General features: G+C 32.5%; 1 protein-coding gene across 13 annotated transcripts in view; it reads left to right on the top strand.

Moving 5' to 3' along the window:
- The window catches only part of Robo2 (roundabout guidance receptor 2), a 1,215,662-nt gene that overhangs the window by 1,095,925 nt on the left and 94,318 nt on the right, over positions 1 to 25,419 (top strand). For all 13 annotated transcript variants that reach the window (XM_047564678.1, XM_047564674.1, XM_047564667.1 and 10 more), the window contains 2 exons: positions 17,095 to 17,219; positions 21,730 to 21,901. In XM_047564678.1, coding sequence (XP_047420634.1) covers positions 17,095 to 17,219; positions 21,730 to 21,901 — 297 coding nt within the window. The remainder of the gene's footprint in view (positions 1 to 17,094; positions 17,220 to 21,729; positions 21,902 to 25,419) is intronic.

Raw genomic sequence — 25,419 nt, 5'->3', positions numbered from 1 at the left:
CCCATGTTCAAATATTAATTGAGGGACTTTCTACTATAGAAATTCTTCTGACTTTTTTGTCACTTTGATAAACAATTTTTGTAATGACTTTTGCTGCAAAGCATTGCTTAGGTATCAGTTTTCATATAAAAGCATAAAGGAATGATTAATGTTATAAAATGCTAATTTTTCTTAGAAAAATATAACTCTTCCCTTTTCCTTGTATCTATAAAAATATCAATTACTATATGTGCTTGGTATTGGTTAAGATAAAAGATTATGAGCTTGAATAAGCAGTCCTATTACTTTCATCACTTCTTTATTTTAACACACAGACTCCCAGTTCTTCAGGAGTATTTTTACCTGCTACATAACTATTATCTGCATGCATATGTAAACAAAATTAAGTAGAACACTTTAAGTTATTGTGAATAGATTCTGACCCTTAGTGTGTAAGGGAAGAGAGAGCAGTGTTCTTTGGCATGAAAAGTTAGTTTGTGCTTTTAATATATCTCATTCTTCATTTAGCTTTGCAAAAAAATAAGAGCTTGCGCTTGTAGAAATTTAAGTAGTAATTGTGAGCATGCGATTGATAAAATATTTTCAAATTCATTGATTTAATAATCTTTTTGTATCACATTTGAAATTTAGTTTAACCCAATAAATACATTTAAATAAAAGAAATCTTGGTAATTGTGTGACAAGCAAATTAACAGATGGATGCATATGTGGTTGGATGAATGAATGAATGGATGGATTCTACACATTTCTTCATTAATATACTAAGAAATAACATTAAAGTTTTCAATTTTTAGGAACACTTAAGTTGTCCAGCTAGCTTTAAAAGGTTTCTTAATATAATGACTTTACATTGTTGACATTGATGTATATTGATCCAAATTCATAACCCTCCCCATACCTTTGGCTGAAATAGTCACAGACTGTATTATCACTAGTATGTTCTTAGACTGAAAGCAAATACATGTAAGTAGAACTTTGGTGTCCTAATCTGAACTTCTGAAATTCATTTCTAATCAGTACTTTCTTATGAGTAGCATTTGAATAACCTACTTTCATCATCTCTTCTATAAAATGGACAGACTAATATTGACTTATCAAAGTTGTTGCAAGACTGGATTGAGCTTACGATTGATTATACATTTGCAAAGTGTTGTATATGCCAACTGGCTAGTGTATTCCTCATTTCTGAGATAGTATTTTGCTTATTGATATATTTAAATACAGTTATGGCTTAAAATTATTTGAAAAATAAAGTACCAGGCTATTTTTTTTCTAGAAACAGAAAATCATGTTAAATCAATCATGCTTTTAAAATTTATGTTATTTGATATTGAGGACTATGTTGTTATAATATTTAATCTCAATTTTCTTGTATTTGAAAGAATTTCTATGAATGGTAACTTGCTTATCAATGGAATGGTATCTAAAATATAGAAGAGAAAGGGAAAAATGAGATAACACAAAGAAAGACAAAAACTGAGCCAATAGGAGGCTCCATGACCACTCTATCAGATTTCCCACTCTCAGCATCTGTGAAGAAGGTTTCTGGTCCAGAGACTGACTCATTTATGTGTCCAAGAATGTATTTTAATATATATTATTGTTATATAATAAAATGTAAGTGAAAAGATTTATATAAGCCAGGTGTGGTGGTACATGCCTAAAATCCCAGCTACTAGGGAAACTGAAGCAGGAGGGTCACAAGTTCAAGAAGGGTCACTGAGCAAGGTTCCTGAGACCACACCTCAAAACAAAACAACAACAACAAAAAAGCAGAACCATAAGATGTATATATAATCCATTTATAAAAGGAATGATAACAAATGTATAACATTAACTGGAAAGGATAAAACACTTTGAATTTTTTGGAATTCTTAATAACTAAGCAATGAAAATTTACAACTTTATTTAGAAGTTATTTTAAGATATTAAACTTAGGGATTTTATATTGAATATAAAAAGATGTATGATTGGATGAAAAAATTTTTCAGTTGAAAGGATGGAAATAAGTACCTCAAAATTCAATTTGATTAGGCTTTGGCAGCAATTTTTATTATAAGATAATGACATCAAATGAATATAAAAATGTTACATATAAATTATGGATTTTTATACAGCAGATCCTGAATCTGATAAACTGTAGCCAGTTGAATTATATTATATCACAAGTTTCCAGAACATAAAATGATATTTTAATAATTTCTGATATATTTAGGACTTTTAAACAAAGAAAAAATGCACTGATTGAAACAATATGATATACAAAGTATAGGGATTTGTCTGTCACCTGAAAGTCCTTTTAAAAGTTATTTTCATCTTTTATTCTTATTTGAAATGATTCTTAAATTCCCATTGGACTGGAAATAAAGAATAGCTTCTTGACACATTGTATTTTACTCTGGGAAAGTCTGTCATTTCATAAATCTATCTTGAATGACTTATGACAATGTTCAGAAATATGAAGAACTATACTTTAAACTTGACAACTACTATTAATTTTGGAAACTGTTAGATACATTTTTTATTGAATTACTAATGAAGACACTGATAATAGGGAAATTAGCCTGCTTTTTCTTTCTATTAACTTCTTACATCAATTTAAATTTAGGAGCTATAAGTATTTGAACTTTTATTGTTAGTGGACTCAGAAGAAAGTTTTGAAACTTGGAATTGATAAGAAGAATATTCTGTAGACACCACAGATAGATAAAATCAGCTAGCTTTTAATTCCAATATGTTAGGTGAAAAAATTTGAACCCAATTCATAAAGTTTAGAGAAAATTCAGAGGGCAATGCTTTCAAAAGAAAATTAGAAATCATTGCAGATTCTGGAATTCTTACAAATTCAGAAAATAATCACTACATTACACCAGATGAAACTTCTTGATGGTCTATGGAAAGTTCCATTTAGAACTTATTTAAAAACCCCAACTGGGAATTTTCTCTAAATGATTGACTCTTATGAGTTAAAGAATTTGCAACTTTGTGCAATTCACAGACACCTTCTAGACTGTACTTTGGAAATTCTGTAAAACTTGATTAAGACAATTCTCAATGTGGAAAAAAGAGCTGAAAGAAAACCATCATACACTTGATGGTGGAAGTCAGTATTTTCCAGATTACATTATTCATCTGTAATGTCACCAACATCTCCAAAAGAACCCTTTAATTCAACCTCTGTATTCACTGGTTACCACAAAATCTAGACCAATGCCACTTTGACAATTAAAAATCCATTTTTACTATTTCAAAGACATGCCTTATATGAAAAACAAAAATGCATCCTAGGGCATAGTTAACGATGAATGTTGAAATATTCTTTTGTTTATGTGGAGAAGTCTTCCAATGAAGGAACTGACAAGAAGAAAATGGTCTAATTAAGGATAAATATCTTTCTTCCTATACCCATCTGTCTTATTTTCCTATTGGAAGCCTTTCCCAAGCTTAAAAATAAAAAAGAACATCTATTTTGGAGATGGGCAACACATTTTTTCCTAGCAGCAACTCAAAACATGAGGAGTAATTTGGAAAAGAACTGTCAAATCCACCAGCTGCCTTACTTGTGATGCTGAGCCCTGCCTAGTTTTTGATCTTGTACACCATATGCTATCTGCTGATTGCTTCAAGTACAGAGACCAAAAGCTGAGCATATCAGGTGAAACTTGTTTAAAATATCACAAACTGACAGTACACAACTTTATGGAAAAACTTTTTCCCCAATTCAGTGACATGAAAGTATGTTCTTTTTGATAGAAGAATATAATTGGTCATGGAAGAATTCATAAGTATTGAGAAAATCATATTCTTGGCAAAATTCCACGTTTTTCAATTATTATTTTACAGAAACTGCCATTAGTAGAAACAGATATCTACGGGGACATATTTTTCAATGTTTTAACTGCTTAGGCACAAAAGTAAACATATTCTCATTTTAGAAAGATCTATTTTATGAGTTGAAGCACAGTTTTGTAATAGCATGTTCTAACATATTTTACTCTTGAGGTCACCAAGAAATCTAACAACAACAATAAAAATAAATGAATAAAAAATAATTCAGGGATAATTATGAATCAGATATTACTAAAGAACAAGGTGGCAGATATTTGGGACACCCTCATCTCCCACCCCACCTCGAAATTTGGAAACTATAATGTGCTGTATGTAATTTAAATTGGTACTGGAAAAATTCCAGTAACTTTTAAGTCAGAAAGCATGTAGTTATTTTGCTTCATGCTGAGATGGACGATCTGTAAAAGATGTCCTGAATGTGTTTTGGAAGGAGATCTAGAATTTTATTCCTTGCATTCTTTCTTCATTGGACAAACTGTTACATCATAACCTGGGGTACACTTTTCCTTCCTTGAAGCTCTTGATGTTTCTTGCACCTGGCACTAATTAGTTACTTTATACAAAGTCCCAGTTAATTATTACTAAATATCATGTTTTTCATTGCTCCATATACTTTTTATAAAATGATGGGTAAAAATGCATATTCCAATGAGGTTTCCATTATGTGAAATGTTCAAAATATCTTAAGCTAATACTAATTTTTTTAAAATGAAAAACAATTATAGATTACTTCTGCTGGGCTGGTTTTAGCCTGGTGTGCTTGACAGTGTCTGTTCATTGTCTCAATAGGGAAGGTTATGTAGAAATTATTGAATCATACATTTTTATGATTTCTCACAATATGATGAAATATTCTGTTTTGGTATTGAATGGTACTGTATTGAAGTGTGACCCTTCCACAGCAACTTTCCCTCTTGGTTGGAATGCCTCTTTACATATGAACACCCATGTGGTCCCTTCTTCCAAATACATTTGCTGGATTAAGTTTTTGATGATGATCATCCTGCCTCTAATATTCCTGGGACACAACAAGGCCCCTGAATCTATAGAATCATAATTTAATTAATCCTTGTTTCAAGGATTTTTTTCTTCTGTTTTATCTTTGAATATTTTTCTTTCACTTATTTTCTTCAAACATACTTTTGATGTTGGCTTTCCTTTGTTGACATTCCATATTTATGACTTTGTTGTCAATAACTTTCATGTTGTATGACTTTTAATGCCAATTTATCACCTTCATTTTGAAATTATAATCATCACATATTTCTTGCTAACATTATTTATTTTTTCTCTTTTTTCCCCATTTCTTTGCTAAACTCTCATACAACATTCTTTATCTTCATGTGTTGTTTAGTCCATTTACCCCCTTTATGAATTTGTTTTTTGGTTTTGTTAAAAGAAAAACTCCATTGCATATACTTTCCTTTAAACTATGGACAGCTATTCTAAAGTACATCTCTCTTTCTTTGAAAATTCCTAGAAGTTACTGGTTCTTTACCTCTCTTGGATTAATTATTTTTTTTCTTATTTCTCTCATTAATTAAATAAGTAATTTGTTTGTATATATGGATTTATTTTGTTTTGCATAGATCCTGTTTTGATCCCTTTCTGGTAATTATCTAGTTGAGTGCAGAAGACTAGGGTTTGCGTGTTTAGAGAAGAAAAAGAGGAACGTATCAGGGTCATTGGGTAGTCCCTTACCTGGAATGTTGTCTTGAATCTTTTATTAAAAAAAAAAAAAATATATATATATATATATATATATATATATATATATATATCAATTTCTTTTCAGTGTTGTACTGACTCTGTTGATAAACAATAACCTTTGTTAAGTTGTGAGCTCTTTGCATTCCCGTATGAAACCCCCACCTGGTTTTCAGTAATGATAGCTTTCTATTACTTAGAGAAAACTGCTACAACTGAGCTATTTAAAACAACTCCATTTTTTAAGTCAAAGTTCTATAGATACAAAGAGCAGACAGGCAAAACGAGGGTTTTCTGCTTAGGGTCCCAACAGGTGAAAATCAAAATACACACCAAGCTAAACTCTTCTCTGGAGACACTCCAAAAAAAGCAACTTCAAATTTCATTCGTGTTGATGGCAGAGTTAAGTTCCTTGCAGTTGTAGACTGAAGTTCCTATTTCCTTGGCTGCAAGTTAGGGTCACCCACAGTTTTGAGAGGTCACTCTTCAGCTTTCCTAAATGGCCTACAAAGTCTTCAGAGTCAACAATGGTTTTTGAATCCTTATGTGTTTTATTTTGTATCTCTTCCCTTTTAGTATCAACTGTAGAAAATTCTATTATTTAGCCTATTAAGCTAGGCCCATCTGATTCATCTTCTTGTCTTCAGGTCAACTGATTTGTATTCTTAGTTATATTTTCAGAATCCCTTTTGTAATATAACAAGATCAGGAAAGTAACTCCAGCAAACCAAGTTCATGTGGATCACGTTAGAATTCTGCACATCACAGGAGGTTTGGCCTTTTCTTTAAGTTCACTTTCACCTGTCTTCTAAATTTTAGATGGTTTTCCATATAATCATGTCTCTGATTTCCAAAGTCATGATCGAAGGATCAAATGATTGGCTTTCCAATGTGACAGGCAATTTTTTGTGACATGAAAAGTAACAGAATGGAGGCTGGTTATGTTGGTGTTCACCCTGCTTCCTCCTTCTCCTCCCCACTTAAACGTATTTGGCAAAGACACCATACAGATTGTTTGGGGCTTACAGTAGCTCTTCCCAATATTATTTATTTCTTTTCTTATATTGATTAGAGGAAAATGGAGCAAAAATTCTTTAATGCAATATTTCAAAAAAAGCATCAAAAAGTTTAAATCTCATTAATTTTAGAATCTCTCTACATAGGATTAAAATAAAAACTAAATATTTTAACTTGGTACCTAAAAGTGCCATAAATATTGAATATTATAATAATGTAAATTCTGTGGCCTGAAACTGTACAATGAGATGAGAATTAAGAGATTTCACTGGATATGGACAGAATAAAACACATTCACATCTGAGTTATGCCTTTAAAAAGGTCAAAATATTCACTTTTATAAGTTATAGCAATTTGTAGACAGAAACATTATGATATATATATATATATATATATATGTTTGCATGTACTATAAAATATATTGTGATATGTATTACACCTAAGTAAGTCTTATATGCATGACATTTGAATTACTGCATTACTTACTTAAACATATTAAAGGTTACTCAAGGGACTGGTACATAATTATATTCATTAAAAATGTATAAACTAGCAAATTAAATTAAATTTTGAGTTAAAATATATTTGAATGCCTGTTAGGCTCTCTGGCAAGTATTGCTTCTAAGATTTATTGATGATACTCTTTTATTCTACCCTACAAAATGATTGGTTCTTTATCAGCAAATATGTTGCTGTATTAATCTTTCTGCTGCCTCTAGCTCTAGCATAACACTTACATGTGGTAGGGGCATGCCAAATGTTGGTGCAGTTAATTGATACACACATATGCATACATAGGTAATACTTGCCTAGAAAATGTTTATGCAAGCAGCTTTAAATAGTGCTATAAAAAGATTAAGCAACATTAATGGTAACAGGCCAATCACATATTCCTCATTCTGCTAGTAGGAGATAAAATACAACAAAAAGAAGGCACTAATGAGTTAGGATGGTGCCTTACTAAGCGTGTAATTAATGTTATTAAGAAACATTGCAGTTGCATATTAAAATTCCGTTAACTAAGCAACCCTTCAGCATCAGTACATTGGTTCCTTGGTTGCAAGAATTTTTTTCCTTTTCCTTTTTCTGATTGGCATCTTCATGCAATCTTTCTTTAAAAAATGAGATAATGGAATGTGATCAGCCTTCCTGGTTTAGCTGGAATGCTGACATGACAGTTCTGGCAAGTTGACAGGTTAAGTGACTGAAAGTGGATGTCTTGTCTCACCATTTACTTGAAGAACCACTTTTTTAAGCTATAGTTTTCCCCTCCTCACTTCCACAGTTATGACCTTTTCTACCTCACATCTGAGAAGCCTTATTGTCCCAATTTAGTAGTATAGGACCTTGATGGGATTTTTTCCCCACCTCATTTTAAAATATTCTCCTTTTGCTGGTCAAAAATAAGATCATTGCTTTTGGAATTATGTGGCTATTATTGTCTTGCTAAAAAATTAGTTTTAAAATTAATAGTATTTCTCTTGCAAATCAAGATTTCTCAAAGGTAAGAAAATTTTCTTGTTTTATTCCCAGTATGTTAATTAGGAAGACAAGTAGAAAAGCAAAGCCCCCTATTGATAAAGGACAGAATAATGTGTGGAAATGATACTTAAGAGTTCAGAATTTCTTTAAATGTTTATAGATATTTCTAGAAAGTTTTCAATGCATAGTTTTTTTTTATAATTCAAATGTTGTATGCAACTTATATGTTGAATCAACAATGATTTCCTGTACTTACCTACAGTTGAAATGAAATACATTTTAGTAATCTGAAATATGATAAAGTTTAAAATTTTCTGTAAACATGCCTTAGTTATATGATCAATCAACTATTCTACTTATTACAATGTAGCAATAGTTAATACCATTACAGGATTAAGAAAGACTTTGTAAAACAAGTAAAGGCAATTAACATGGAAAAATAAATGGTTCCACTAATGTAATCCCTTTGTTTAACAAGCCCACTGAAAATGTAGAATGACCCAGATTGATAGCAATGGCATAGAAGGCAGGTGAGGGTAATGGACTTTTGGTGCCATTGGGAGAATTTTATTTCTAACATAAAACTTGTATTTTTCTCTCTGTGAAAAACAACTTCTTACTCTTCCTCTTACCTGTTTAGTCTATATAAAAATAAAAAGAATCAAATGCTATCTTTCCTCCCTTCCTTTCCCAACCTTTCCCTTTCTCCCTCTCCCATTCCTTTTGCTTCTCTTACCATTACTTTCTCAGTTGCTATACATTGCAATTAAGAAGGCCACTTCAGTTATTTCTGTGATCACACTAGGTAATAACTGGCTAACTTCATTGCCTACTTTGGTCAATAGATTTGGAATAATTGAGAGGGTTTTGGGGTTTCAAGTGTTATAGGAACCTTCCAAAATTGTAGTCTTCCCATAGTCAACAAATTCCACAGGAGGCAGTAAGAAATGTACTAACAGTGCATGACAGCAGTACCTTTAATCACACAAGGATTGAATGCTCCTATGTATATATGACACCTTTGATAGGTGAAGAGCAGGATGTGAATTCTGAACAGATGAAGAATCTAAGGACTCTCATTCATTGTGGTCATTCTATTCTCCTTAATTATTTACTTTACTTTTTCAAATTTATAAAACTAGTAAACCATATAGTACTTTTCCATCTTCATTTTGATATCAAAAAGCATATATATGTATTTTTTATACAAATTGTTGTTGAAAGAAAAAAATTTTAGCATGGAATAAGAATTGGTATTTTAGCATGGAATAAGAATTTTAATATTAGCTACAAGTTACTGGCTGGCAAGGAAACCATTTCACTCATCTAGAAGAGTTATTGCTGTGGACTCAGTAAGAAAAACAGTTAATTGGAAAGATAGGTAATTTAGCAATTTGATCATTTATATTCCTCGAAAACAGTGACAAATGAATAAAATGTGATTAAATGGGCTTTATAAAAATGATTATCTTAAATTCTATATTCCTACTTTATATTTTCCATTACAAATGCATTCCTTCCTCTGAGATGAACTATGTATTAATCTGCTTCAAATCAAATATTCATGACATTATATATGCATTTCCAATATTAACAGAAATGATATGGAATCAAGTAAATGTTAAATAGTAAAACTAAAGTAAAATTAAATAAATTCAAAACAATCACTTATCAATTAGAAGTCTAACTCTTCTGGTTTTAAATTGAATCAACATTTACCTCTTTCCTAACATACACTGCATTGTAATGAAATGACTTCTGTCTGTTTCTTGTTGGTAAAGACGAGCCTACTAACTTTGTTCAGGAACTTCTAGATCTGATTGCTATGAAATATTTATTTTTGTCTATATATTTTTGTTCCTCTGGGATGATGGCTACTTGTTTATAGTCTTTGGATCATAAATGTTCCCTTTGTTGTAGGGAACTCTCTACAGAAGGCCATGTTCAAATTGGTTAGAAAAATGTTTTTTTCCAAACAATTTTCTTTCATTCCCCTTCATCTAAATTATTACCAACACTATCTTTGGTGGGAAAGTGTCAGAAGCTTCCAGTATAATGAAATGGAAAAAAAAATATTGAATATTTACTACCAATTCATTTTTTAAAATTTCCTAATCCAAGCTATTTATTTAGAATTCACTCTTGGGGGCAACATTTTGGTGCAAGGTGGTAAACAACACTTCGTACCAAGATGAATGTACAACTGATCTGAGGAAGTAAGACATGTAGATGGGGGAAAACAGAGAAAAAATACAATGCAAGTGAGGGCACGTACCTGAAATTGTAGGGAACACAGGGCAAGTACAAGGTCAGGGTATGTTCAGGTTAATCGTTGTTGACAAGGTAGATCAAAGGATAATAGATATCAAGATGGGTTAACCACAAGAACAGCCAATATATATGTGAGTGATTGAGAGTAGACTGGTCTGCTGAAATTCTGGAAGTAGTCTGGGGACAAATGAGTGTCAAGATGATAAAATCTTAGGGGAGAATGATTTGCAAGCCTTGCAATGATATGCATTGTAGGTTTTTATTGCCATGTAATGAAAAGCGCTGTAGGATTTTGAATCAAGAGTGACTTGAAGAAAGTATTTAAGAATGCCTGTACTTAGAGGTAGTGTAGGAAGAACAAGATATGGGTTTTATGCTACTTTAATAAAAAATGGCTATGTAAGAAAAACAAGTTATGATTTCTCAAATATTATACCTTATTGGAAATAGTAGCCTAAAGTTCTTACTCAATTGATTGATACTAGACATGAGAAATTCTCAGTTAATCATATCAAAATTTGAAGTACAGCAAATTAAACTACCAGTTCCATGTTTATGGGTCCAACTATGGCACTGAAATAAATTCAAAGTAAACCTATCTTACAGTCTATGACTTCAACCTTAAGAAAATTGTAGAACCTTTATAAAATTCAGTTTACTGGTCTTTATATCATAATGGTAATATTTAAGACATAAGGTTTCAAAATTTTAAATGAAATAATGTCTCTGGATGGTTTAGCATAGTTCCTGGCACTTAATAAGCACTCAATTAATGTTAATTGCTGTCATTGTATTATACAGTTTGTGACTAAGCAAATCTTTGACTCAAGCAAATGATGAAAGAGATTGCTTTTTAACGATGTTTGCAGAATATATTAGCATTTAATAAGTAAATTATATTAAATCACAAAAAAAAAAATGTTTTCTACTCCGGTTTGTCAGGAAGTTCAAAATGTTTATTGCTACTGAATCAAAAGTTTATTCATTCAGGCATGAAATTACACCCAAAGAAAGGGAGCAGCTGAGTGTGCCTGTAACCACCCTGTATCATGTATTAATGTACCTAACTGCTGCATGACTATCTCCATGTTAATGCCTGCCATACAAAGTCATATTTTCCTGTAGAAACAACTTGAACATGATGCGATTAACCTTTAAGGTCCCCCTCCCCTCATCTCAAAGCCCACCTCATGCATGGCCTATGCTTCCTACTCGTGTTCAGCCATCTGATTTCCATATCACCCACTCACTCTCACCAGCAAGCATTAGCATAACAGAGCTGTCGCGTGACTTTGATTGAAGCCAGCTTGGGCTGAATTCAGTATCAAAGCATAATTTAGCAGAAATCAAATCTAATTTATTGTGCGTTGTATTTAAATTCTCAAAACACAGTTTCAAGTGAACTGGCCTAGACCTCTAATCTTAATTGACCTTTTTATATGCGGATCTACTTCTCTGGGAATCACACAACATACTTTTCTCATAGAGATATTGTTTTTTAATGTGTAAGTGTTGATTAAATACTGAACTGTGCCACTGTTTGCTCCATCTCATTTCTTCTTATAGTTAAAGCAATAAGGTATAATCACTTGACAGATGAAGCAAGTAGGTTATTACAGCATAGTTACAAGAAATTTGTCTAATGTTTTCAGGTTTTAGAGAAGACATAAATATGTATTTTATAGTCGTCTATCTTAACGAACATATCGGAGAATTGCCATTTTTATAACTATCATATTCTTTTGGAGTTTATAACTCGATATCCTTAATTCACATTGGGTTTAAATTGTGTTTTGAATTGTCATCTTGAGGACCTAATTGTGTTTTTTCATATTTAATGAGAGCCATTGTATAAAATCCATTTTGTGTAAGCATACTTCCCACTATTGTGCTGTCTTGATAAAATGCCACCCCTGTCTACTCCCTCCCTTTGGTGCCAACAGCCAAGTACTGTCTTTTTAAACCATTCTCGCTGCCACCTGGCAGAGATGCTGAAACTTTGGAGTATTATCAGAATTATTGATGCAGTTTTTCATTTTAAAACCTCAAAAATAAATTCCTTGAACTGATACCCTCCAAAAAGATTGCAATATAGATCTTGGGCAGAGAAAGAGAGCCTACAAAAGTAAAAGTGATCGTTGCAAGTTGATTTGTTGACCTGACTTTGGGTGACAAAAGGACATACATTTTTCAGACTCAAATGCTCTTTAAATGGTTAACTTTGCTAAATGCTTCAACATTCTCAGTTTCCTTTTTAAAAATATTTTACACTTGATAATTCTGGTTCCACTGAGACCCACGAGGCTTCAGTCCTATTGATAAGAAATAATTGTGTCCATTAGAAATAGAGCATATTTATAATAACCTAGAATAAAAGTATAATATAAATAAACATCACATGAAAAGGTTTTTTTTTTTTTTTTTTTTTTTTTTTTTTGTGGTGCTGGGGATTGAGCCCAGGGCCTTGTGCTTATGAGGCAAGCACTCTACCAACTGAGCTATATCCCCAGCCCCAAAAAGAGCTTTTAAGATTGACAGCTTTTGGTTAATGGTCTTTAGAAAATGTAAAACTGGATGGAAGTTGAAGAGATTATGATTTCCTGGTCTCTAAATTATATCATGAGTGGTAAATATTATGTTGTGATACTAAATCACTTTATTGTTGTGTAAGAGTTCTGATGAAATGTTTTCTTTAGGTGCTATTCATAGCAATTCTCACTGGATTTTCTGTCCCAACTTGCTAAGATGTCCCAGCCCTTTGTCTCTGTCTTTCCAATCATCATCTCCAATCACCATGTACATTGCTTCCAGAGCATTCTTTTTAAAAACATGTATCTGATGATATCTTTTTTAGAAAAACATCTTTGAAGAGATCTTAATAGCTTTCAGGATACAATTTTAAACTCCTTTGTATAAATTATTTGGTCCTATCTATATCAGCTCTGTACACCAGGTTTCTTCTACTTTCAAAACCCTTTATCTTCCTGTACCAAATCCGGTTCCACGGGCCTTTGCCTCATGTTCAGCTCCTTTGTTCTGTGACCTTACTCCTCTTCACCTAGTTATCTCTTACCTGTGCTTCAAAACACAGCTCAAATGTAGCCATCCCTTGCATTTTCTACTATTGTACAAATCACATTATGCTACATTTGTTCACTTACATATTTACTGAGAAGTCTTTGACATAGCACAAGAGAAACCCCCAACAACTTTTTTTTGGGGGGAGGGATTGTACTAGAGATGGAACCCAAAACCTCTGCATGCTAGGTAAGAGCTCTAGCAGTGAGTTATATCCCCAATCAAGTGCCATTTTTTATTTGGTTTCCCATTCCCTATACCAAGTAGAATGTCTTAGGATTTGTATTTAATCAGTACATTTTTTAAATTTATCTTTTAATTTTTACAGACTGCATTTTGGTTCATCAAACACAAATGGGGTACATCATTTCGTTTCTACGGTTGTACATGATGAAGATTCATACCATTCATGTAATCATACATGTACATAGGGTAATGATGTCTGTCTCACTCCACCATTGTTCATACCCCCCTCCTTCTCATTTCCCTTTACATAATCCAGTCAGTACATTTTGAATGAATAATGGATGAACCAAAGCTTCTCAGGAAAGTGTATACATAGATAGGGTCAACTGTGAATCCTTATTTGGGGGACTGTATTTTAGCAGCTGTGATAAAACTGTAGGATGTGGATTTCAAAAATGCTTTGCAAAATCATTCATCTAGAAATCATTTTCAAACATTTCAAAATCAAACTTGAAGAAATCTGTAGCTATACCTAAGTTACATATGGTACTTTTACTGACATAGGTAGATGACAGAGAATAAAATGCTTAAAACTATGTTTTCATTGCTTTCATTTATGTTTCATTTGATGATTTCAATCTTGTGTATTCTGTTTTTATTTTTTTAAAACATATAAAGGAGGACCGTGTAGAGAACCTGGAGCTCTCAGCTATTACTAACTAGTTATATAGGCCAATTTAAATTCTTTCTCACCCAAAACTGTGCAAATGAACTAATAAGCTGAATAGGTGACTTTTATTAAAGAGTGTCAAATAACTGATTTTGAACATATTGGGTTTTTAATTTTTGATGATGGAGATACAGACTAAATTCCTCAAAACTCACAAAGCTAATGTTCACATAGACATTATTACTTTTTTTTAATAGGATTTCATAGAACTATACACTGGTTCTTAAATGTTTCATAAGATATAATTTTTCTAGAAAAATTCCATGCCATATTACAGATGATGAAAACCTACCTTTCATCTTCTGTGGTAAAAGCACCCAGTGGTTTCACATTTCTGCTGAAAAATGACCACTGCTATGCTTTAAAAGTTTTTCCTAAAGTAATTTTGTAACATTGATTTAAACTATCATTCCTATTAGCAAACATGGAACAAGAATCAATGTATCTGCTGATTCAGGAGAATTGTGTAGAAATAACAAGATTGTGAGAGGCCTGTAATCTCCTGAGCAGGCAAGGCAACATAAACCACCCTCTGTCTAAATAGAGCCATAAATCCGGGTTCTCTGTACTGTTAGAATGAGTCTTCTGTTATCTGTAGCTATAGAAAAGTATTTCACTTAGTAGATTTATCCCTTCTGTCCCTGGGGTATGTGTTGAATTTCTTGAATTAGGAGCCGGGAAAATAGAACACCCAAAAATAAGTCAATACAAATTTCCCTGAATTTTTTTTTTTTTTTTTTTTTTTTTGAGAAAAATGCTCCTGCTTTCTCAGTGATAGCATTTTTCTTAGGATGAATTATTGGTTGTAGATTTAGGGCACCCTGAATTTATTCTGTTCTTGAATCTTTACTTATGCACTTGAGAAACCTTGAAGAAATCCTGGTGAAGTCTTTTATTAGACATTGCTGATTGTTAGAGTTCTTTAGAATTCACTTTTAGAATTGTTGCCATGTATACCAGAGTAAAACTGTAAAACTTAGAGTTTATTGGACAGTGTTTTCTTCATCTTAGTTTTTTAGCATAAGCAACTAGTTAAAATAGAAACAGATGATGGGAAAAGTCATGGGATACACATGGTGTTTACAACCAGTGTGGATTTGGTTCTGAAGAAGATGTCCTTGTGAAAATGTTGAAACTTCTAACTGTACCTTCTCTTATTTTTTACTCTCTTGTCTCTGTTTATCTTTAGGTTCCAATCTAAATTTGAACTTTTTTTAGCAGTTTTACCCCATCCCTACCCTCTCTTTCTTTCTCTTTTATTATTTATGTATTTTTATTTTTTAAATATATTTTTGTGATACTAGGGTTTTAACCCTGGAGAACTCTACTCCTGAGATACATCCCCAGCCCTGTTTATATTTTATTTTCAGACAGGGTCTCATTAACTTGCCCAGAGTAGCTTTGAACTTGCCATCCTCTTGCCTCAGCCTCCAGAGTCACTGGGATTACAGTAGTGTACCACTATACCAGCCCCCACCACTCTCTTACTCTTAGAGCTTCTCATTTGTTTTCCTCATTATCTTCACCAATACCATTTTGATAGCCTGTCAGTCAGACTCTGAATTTTAGGGACTAAATGTTGCCCACCCTATCCATACTACCTCGTCCATACCATGTTCACCGAAGGGTTAGAACTGCCCAAATGGCTTGGTATCATCACTACCCCATTTAGAATGAGAATAATATGAGTATGGCTTCTAAAGTCTTCCTTTGCTGCCATGATATTTATGTAACTTCGACCTTCCTTTCCTGCTGGATTGTACAGTTAGGCTGGAGATGTTCTTGCTGCTTCTACTGTGCTCAGAAGACGCCTTGCTTGGAATGTGCTCATCACAAATGCTGCCCTCTCCCCAGAGTTCCCACATGTCCCTTGTCCCACAGTCTTTCACAGCCGCCACAACACAAAGGGATGGCTCCCTCCTGAAGCCCTGTCACACTGACTATGTGCACCCTAACAGAAGCGCTTCTGTCAGAGCACTGAAAGGATCTCTACTACTGACTTACCATGGTCTTTGATAATTATAGGTTTTGTCTTTACTGTTATTAAAATCATCATGCTTTTAAAATTTTTTCTATTCAACTTTGAGCTGCTTGATGACTATTATATAAGACTTTACCTCTCTGTATTTTAATGCCCAGTAAGGGAACATAAGAATAACCTATTTATCTACCTATCCAAATGAAATTAATTAACTAGAACAACCATTTTAATACATTCATTTATATTGTTTGTTACTTCAAATATGTAACTCCCATCTCTTAAATAATTCAATGCCTTTAACTCTTCAAACCTTGAATTCCAGAATAGAAGCATTTTAATAATATAGATCATATTTTATGCCTTTTGACATCCCAGTGCCTATCTTAAAAATATTGTAATAAAATGAGTGTATAGCAGGAGGTGGACTTTAAAGGGGGAGATAATTGTGTAAAGGACTGATTTCTTTCCATCTTTATTTAAAAAGCATAACCAAAGCAGGATATCATGTTTTTTCTAAAAAAACAAAAAGTTAGAATCACAAGAAATCTGTTTTCCCATGCAAGTAGAAAGGACACAGGAATATAATGGACAATATTTAAAGTAGATCTGCTAATAGGTTATAGCTGATTATGTCCCTTATCCCTTAGTGTTTGGAGAAATGCACAGAAGTAAGTAAACAACTGTAACCTCTCTCTGGCACTAAGCAATCCACCCAGAGCCAGATTTTCTCTTTGATATCTTTTTCTTTGACAGTGGTTGATATTTACACATTTTCTTTTCTTTTGAATTATAGCTCCTCCACAGTTTGTGGTTAGGCCAAGAGATCAGATTGTTGCTCAAGGTCGAACTGCAACATTTCCCTGTGAAACTAAAGGAAACCCCCAGCCAGCTGTGTTTTGGCAGAAAGAAGGCAGCCAGGTGAGTGTGAGGCTTGACTGCTTTTCTGAAGTCTCTGAACTTTGCTGACTTTGGTGCTCCCTGAAGCCTGCCTTGCCTCCATTGTTAGCAGATGCTGAACTTATTTTATTGCTAAAAGGGAGACAAATGGTTCTAAAATAAGTAAAAGATGAATGTTATAGCACTTTTTATTTGCTAGTGGTAATCTTTTAAAATTCTGCATTTTACAAGAAATAGAATATAGCAAACTTATTTTAAAAATGCAACCAAAACCTCTGTAGATATTTCAGTCTCTGCAGGTTAAGGTGAGTTTGCTTTCTTGCATTCGATTAGTCTGTATGAGTGAGTTAGTAGATATAAAGTGCTCAAAATAGTCTCTTGTGAATGGAACATGGTCAAAAAAATGTATCTAGCATTTGCTGGCATAGAATTCAATTTCAGTCCACTCCTAGATATACAGTATAAATGACTTTTAAAAATTATTAATTTAAGCATGTTTCCATTAAAGAGTAGAAGAAATCTTTTCTTTCATTTTCCCTTCTGGATTTCTTCATAGTAGGGTTAAACAGGAGTAATATTTAACACAAGGAACCAATATCTGTCTTGTCTTTGCTGTGCTTTTTCTGGACAGGATGGTCTCTCAAAGTCTCTCTGAAAAGTCAACTGGATACATTACTTTTATAATTTAGAACTTGGTCCAAACTTGGACAAATGTTTAGCCTCTATGCTCTGAGGCAATGAATGGAAATTTCAGCTTAACTTAGATCAGAAATGGTGATCTTGGCATAAGAATTTGTTTATTCCTGAGAGATCTTGAAAGATTTTGTTCTAGATTCTCTACAACCATCCAAACGAGACATGTAGCACTCAGAAAGAGAACCTCTGGTACTCTTTCCCAGCACTTTCTGACATTAGTTCAAGTCCCTGGAAGAATTTCTCAGTGAATAATTGAAAATATTATTAAAGTCACAGGAAATCTGAAAACATTGCCAGAGACAGGAAATGTTTTCAGCTGCATTAAAAGAACCTGTTGATTAGAACTCACATATATCTATCTTTCTGGAGAGCCTCAGGGAAGTTCTGCTCCGCCATTGCTCTCTAACTTTCAAGAGTTGCTCAACATTCCTGAACCACCACCAAACTAGCAGTTTTTAATCTTTGAATGGACACCTCTTTCTTACTTTCTCAACTCTTCTTGTTCCAGTCCTTTCCCTTCTGTGTTAGGGATGTGAAGGCAGGGAAGAGAAGATAGTGATGCCCACTGCCTTATCCCCTGTCAGAACTGTTTCAGACCTCAACTCCCAAATCTTTTTTTTAATCACCTAAGACCTATAAAATATATTTCTCTTCATAGAATTCTTGACTCTTCCTTTTTGAAGTTTCTTTCACATGAATTAATTCCAAACATTACAATGAATATAAAACAACATGATATGATAGTTAAACACAAGCATGCACACAAACTCACGAACTTTAAAGTGGAGGCCTTACAACCATTTTCCTCCTCTTCTACTGCATAATATTTCTAAGTGCTGAAGCTGTTTTACTAATCTGAAATATAGGGCTTTACATTTTACTTCTCATGAGTGATGAAGAGTTATGAAGTGTAAACGTAAAAGGGATTTATATGTTATGAAAGCCACACGAAATGTTTATTATGTCACTGATAGCAAATATAATGATGTAAAGCAATTTGATTATTGCAAATTCACACTTTGAGATCATGTATTGAGTGAAGTCTCATAATGTTTCATGTTATATATATGATTTATTTTTGTAAGGCTATTTCATGTGTACATCATATTCCTCAAAATAGCTCCAAGTTGAATACATGTTTTCTTCCTGTAGTCTAATAAACATATGATATTAAACATCATTTTTAATGTTTATGAAAATAGTTATCAAAAGTATTGAAGAGCCAACAGAAGGGGAAAAAATCTTTATCACATGCACCTCAGGTAGAGCACTAATCTTCAGGATACATAACTTAAAAAACTTAACACCAAAAAAACCCACAAATAACCCAGTCAATAAATGGGCTAAGGAACTGAACAGATACTTCACAGAAGAAATATAATCTATCAATAAACATATGAAAAAAATGTTCATCATCTCTAGTAATTAAAGAAATACAAATCAAAACTACCCTAAGATTTCATCTCACTCCAGTTCAAGTGGCAATTATCAAGAATGAAAGCAATAATAAGAGTTGGCAAGGAGGTGAAGTATTCCTTTTTCTATTTGACAAAGTAGCATGTAAACCCAGAGACACTAAAGCTCAGGATGCCACAAAATTTCCACTTAGCTTCTTTGACTTGCTTATTATCTTAGTTCTAGTTACCTTCTCCTCACTAATCTCTTCCCATCAGGGACCTAGAGATTGGGTGGAGGGAGGGAAGCAAGGAGAGAGAGAAAGAAAGAAAGAGAGAGAGAGAGAGAGAGAGAGAGAGAGAGAGAGAGAGAGCTTGAGCAAACTTAAATTTTCGAATTGGGATATTAGGAAAAATAAATTGGTCTTACTGTCTCCAGTATCCAATTTCCGTGGTGATCTATGACTATCCATCAGTAGAAAGAGTGAAGAGCTTGGACTTAATGGTCCATAGTCCTCAATATGTGCTGATAATGCCAATTAGTACTAATAGGATACTCAGACACTTCAAGGCAAGCACAGCTCTGTAGAGTTCCTGGGTTTTGCTTATAATCCATTTTCTTTTGGCTATGTCATGCAAGCAGGGAATAAAGATGATGGGTTAACCTCAATCAAATGCCATTTTCCATGTCAATGGATCATTTAGAAGGTGGACTGATATTACATCGTAGAGGAAGAGATCCCAGAGAGAATTAGTCCATCTGATGGATTGGTGCTATGTAAATTAGTATTCTAATGGCTAATTGTAAGAAAGTGCACACTTTGAGTTATTGTATCATTTTCAAGTGGCTTTAAAATTTAGACCCTTCTCTTTTGGATGGTTTATTTCTGTAATATATTTGGATTCCACATGAGATTTAGCTTGTTCTCAAATTAGGTTTCATACATATGAAAATATCTAGCCTTAGATAGTAATACAAATTTTAGGAGAGGGCAATAGCTTTTTGAAATTATATCCCTGACAGGCTAGCAAACATCTCTTCTTTGAGAAGGAGTTTAATAACATGGTAATGTTTATGTAAAGTGGGCTTATAGTGTCACACTTGAATCTAATAAAGTGGACATCCATCATGTTGCAATAAAGAGAAGAGCTTCTAATTAAAGTAGGACATCATTTGCAGGATTAAAGTCATTTAGCGTAATTGAAAAGTGTTAATACCCTATTTTATCCTCTTCCATTGGTAGTACTTCAAGGGTAAAAACATTTTAAGGTGAAAATGTGTCTTGTGCCTTTAATTGAATGTTATTACCTCCTGATTGCAACTTATTGAAACTGTTTAATTACAAACCTGGAAAATTAATTACTATATCTAGAAACAGATCCCAGAGGGTTATAATGTTCTTTTTTGTAAGTAAATAGAACATAAAAATTGATATGTCCTTATTTATAATCCACCTTGGAAACATACCTCAATATGATTTATTATACCCAAATGTTTTTCTTAATTGAACAATAGTAAAGTGACATAGGTCATCTAAATGAATGTTACTGCTCTCATATAAAAACTTTCAACATTTGTGATTAGACTGTATGATATATATGACAGCCTTTTTTGTAACATATAGTAAAGTGTTTTGTAAAAGTAATACTTTTAAATTGTTGGTAGAACATTCTCACTTTCAAAATAATTCTATATCCTTTTATTTTCAGCAATTGTTTTCATCATGCTTAGATTAGCATTTGTCAATAGCTATTTGGGAAGTTGTCATGACATGCAGAAGCATTATAGCAGTACATTCAGCTCTGTGTGTCAGTCTAAGACACACACATTTTTGAAAAATGTTAGGACAAATTTGTTTATCCTAAAGTATTCAAAATGATCAGTAGCAATTGCAGTTATAGTTTACATTCTTGTTTCTTGTAAGCTTAATAAAGCACCTACACAGTTATTGTTACACTCTCCATCCTCACCATATACAGAAGTTAAGCCAAATGAGCATTATTCTGCCCATTTTAAAAATGGGGGAAACTTGTTTTAGGAAGGGGGTAAATGATTGAGATCAAGAAACCTAAATGTTATCCTGATTTGATCATTTCATGCTGTTTATATGTGTTGAATTATTACCTTGTAGCCTATTAAAATATATAGGTATTGCATGTTAATCAAAACATAAAAATTAAAAAGAGACCAGTTTTTTAAAAATTCAGGTGATTAGTCCTTCAACTGGAGCATATTGATGTCATATAGCATAGACCATGATGTGGAAACTTTCCCAGTTAAACCTACTGCATGGTCTATAATCATTTCAGTATCTTTTGTGTTTAAATCTATACATTTTCTTTTTCTAATCATATTCTCATAATTGTAATATTTGTGGTTAATGCATTTTTTTCTTATAAGTGATTAAAGAATATTGATGAGTTTGTGTTTGCTTCTACAGAACCTACTTTTCCCAAATCAACCCCAGCAGCCCAACAGTAGATGTTCAGTGTCGCCAACTGGAGACCTCACCATTACCAACATTCAGCGCTCAGATGCGGGTTACTATATCTGCCAGGCCTTGACTGTGGCAGGAAGCATTTTGGCAAAAGCTCAATTGGAGGTTACTGATGGTGCGATACTGTTTTTAGATTTGTCTCATTAAAATAATGAGTTTTATTCAAGATACACATTAAACATGGTACTTTTTGATTTTTTAAAAAGATCAATGTTTATCTTCTAAGTTTAATCTAGACAGAGTAATACATTTTAATAGTTTTTAATTTACCTGATTTAATGCCATTTATTTCCCCAAAAAAGAATATCAAAGGCAATTCATTTTCATCTTAAAAACAGTGATTTGAAAGAAATTTTAATTTTAAATTTAATTTTAAATAAATGACATCATAATTACTGTGTTTACAAGGTAATCTAAATATTTTTATTTAATCTTATGTTGACATGACTGCTTCTCAAAGATATTAATAATTTTATTTTACTGCAGTATAAGAGACATCATCTTTAATATTATCAGTGAAACAGAGGATTAGTTTTTAGTTAATCACATTATGACATTCCTCCACCTTTAATTATACATTCACTAAATTAAATTAATTAAATACTTTCTGAAGCACTGATGAATGCTAAAATTATTATTTTTTTACTTGCACATATATACTTTGAAACTTAACTGAGACACTCACATTCATAGTGAAAGTTGAAAAGGATCATATTTTTCCCCAGTGGTTCGTCACAATTGACAGCTAGGAAGTTTTAGCTATTTTTGAGTCTCTGAGAATGAATTTATTCCCTATTCTTTCATGCCTTAAATTAAAACTTTTTATTGCTGTCTTATATTGGTGAGCTTTTTGTGTTTATTTTCTTTTCTCATGCTGGTTTCTGAGATATGAGACCTTTCGTCTGTGGTTTCTCTGTTTCTCTGCTGGTTAAAGTCAATGTGCTTTCATACAATTCAAATTTACATGTAGATTAAAAGGTCATTTAAAATTAATAGAAAGGCAGTATTTTTTAATATCTGTCCATGGCATGACCTGATTCAGCTCCATGTCAGGAAGGGAATAAATAGGACAGACAAACACTGACTGTGGAGATGTTGAGTCATTAATGGCTGCACCTGCTGATGCTGTAGAGATTTACGGCCATGGAGCTGAAAGGAGAAGTCAGGTTCAAGGGTAACAGTGATGAGAAATTCTTCCTTAAATGGGCAGTGCTTCCTTCAAGCATTTTTGATGCTTTATACCTCCATGTTTTTTTTAAAAAGAATGAAAGATAATTATGAATCTTTTTTACACTACTCATATATCCTATCATTAAAAATTTCTAGATGCTTATACTTGGAAAACAAGATATTTGGGCCCAAACATAGGATTTACTCTAAATTACTATAAAATATTTCAAACATAATGCTTAAGATTATCTGCTATAATGTAACTGTTTGCACCATTTTACATGAGAGAGACTGTGCTGTTAAATGAATAATATTATGAAAAAGGCAGACCGTATTTTTTTAAAAAATAGAATGAGTGAATTAGAAATGATAGTGGTTTTAACCAATAGGGTTCATGAGACAGGAAGATATTGAGAATTATTTCTAATACAAGGACAAGAAAACATTTTGAAAACTTATGTTAGTTGTGATATCTCACAGCTAGGTATTCTAGGTCAAAATTAAAATGCTGATGATCAATTTTAAATTTTCTGTTGAATGAGATGGCTCTGATCATTTCATTACAACTGGTTTGAACATTAATTCTTATTTCATTGCTCACTTACTTAAGTGAGCAATGAAAAAGTCAAGATCCTTTTGCAGGAATATTATATGGAGATTATAGAGTTGTTGATATCACCGGTAAAAAACGAAAATCTTAATTCTCAGACCTAGTCAATGTGCATGTGTGTACAAGTACATACAGTTATTATAAATAACTATCTCTAAATATGAAGTTTCTACCTTGACTGATGACTTCAGTTTCTAATCATACTGTAGGTTTGTCAGACTGGTCAGTGATTTAAACATATGTAAGCCATCATTTTCATTTTGGGTGTATTTTTTATATGATCCAGGACATTTTTGAGTCAATTGAAATTGTAAAATGAAAATATGTATCATATTCAGAGAAACAAGCAATTAGTACATCTGTAGCAATGTGGGGTTTTTTTTGCATCTTTGCAATTAAACTCAATTCCTGAGCATATTTTAATTTTAGTATTCACATAGTATTCACATACTATTGCTAGTAGTGATGAAATACACCATGCCAAGTTACAATTGTACTGATTATGGATTGAGCCAAGATGTTTCCAATACTTAAGTTTCAAAATAGACCTTTAAAAGATCTCATTGTTCTTCATTTTTTTTCTCTGCCCTTTTTTCCATAAAGTTAAAAAAAAAATGTAATGAACATTAAATGGGTTGAGTGAACAGAATCTGAAAGGACTGGAAGTTGAAACGCATTCTTTGTCTTATGCTGACTATAAATGTCAAACCATAACCTTATATGAATGGTTTATTGAGGATTTATAATGCACACTTAGAGCAGACCATGGAGTTGTTCACAGATCACTGGAAACCCTAAATGTTCATTTAAACTTTGACCTTAATGTCATGGAAACCTTGTGGTCATCTTTCACCCATAACATCCTTGAAAGTGAGAATTCCTCTGGCCAGGAGATTTTCAATTAACTTATTGATCAAAGTCATTCAAAAGACGATGAGCTACTCGTTTAGGCATTAAAAAAAAGGTGGGGGGACTAATTAGATGACCTTTGGCTGCATCTAATGATTTCAGAGATATGACAATAAAAGCAGGTTATGAGAAATTACTGGAATTATAAAGAAGAATTTAATTTGAAGCAAATAAGTAACATTTAAATTTGATAAATAAATTATACTCTAGTAAATGAAGATCTGTTTTCTCCCCATATTAAAAAAAATCCATTGATCTAGTTTTGACTCATAAACAGATCACATAAGACCTTCAGCTTAAATTTCTATTTGCTCAATTATTGCCAGACGTGTCAGAATTATAATATTGGACTCCCACATTCTCTTAAGCTTCTTTCATTTGTTTCTAAATTGAGGAATGTGATCAAGAAAATGAGTGAAATAACTAGTTCTAATTTTGGTATGTGAACAAGAAGTAATTGTTCTATGGTTTATCAGACTTTTTTTTATTATTGATGTAATAAATTCAGGTTCAATGAAGTCCACATGACATGCAGGGAACCTATTATCATAACTTCTAATTTAAATTAAAATTGATTGGCTTTGTCATGGGTAGTTCTGAGAGAGTTGGTAATTTTAATGATTTCTTCCCCAAATCTATGAACTCTAGTATAAATATGATGCATACAGATGGGGAAATAGTCATGAAAATTTGTGTTCATAAACTGGATGGACAAAGGAATTGAGAACTTCAAGCAAAATTGCTTTTATAATTATTTACCTAGTAATATAAAAATAACATTTATGAGAAAACACACTACTTCTCATCACAGGTGTAAACAATAATTTAAATTCACCATTCCTTTTTATTTTCTGTGAGGATTCTTAAATATATATTTCATATATGAAATATTATATATGATATTCCATGAGATATATGATAGATATTGAATAAATACACAAAAC

Source organism: Sciurus carolinensis, chromosome 9, assembly GCF_902686445.1.
Source record: "Sciurus carolinensis chromosome 9, mSciCar1.2, whole genome shotgun sequence".
Classification (NCBI taxonomy): Eukaryota; Metazoa; Chordata; class Mammalia; order Rodentia; family Sciuridae; genus Sciurus; species Sciurus carolinensis.
Note: the sequence above shows the minus strand (reverse complement) of the source record. Positions and strands in the feature narration are given on the sequence as shown.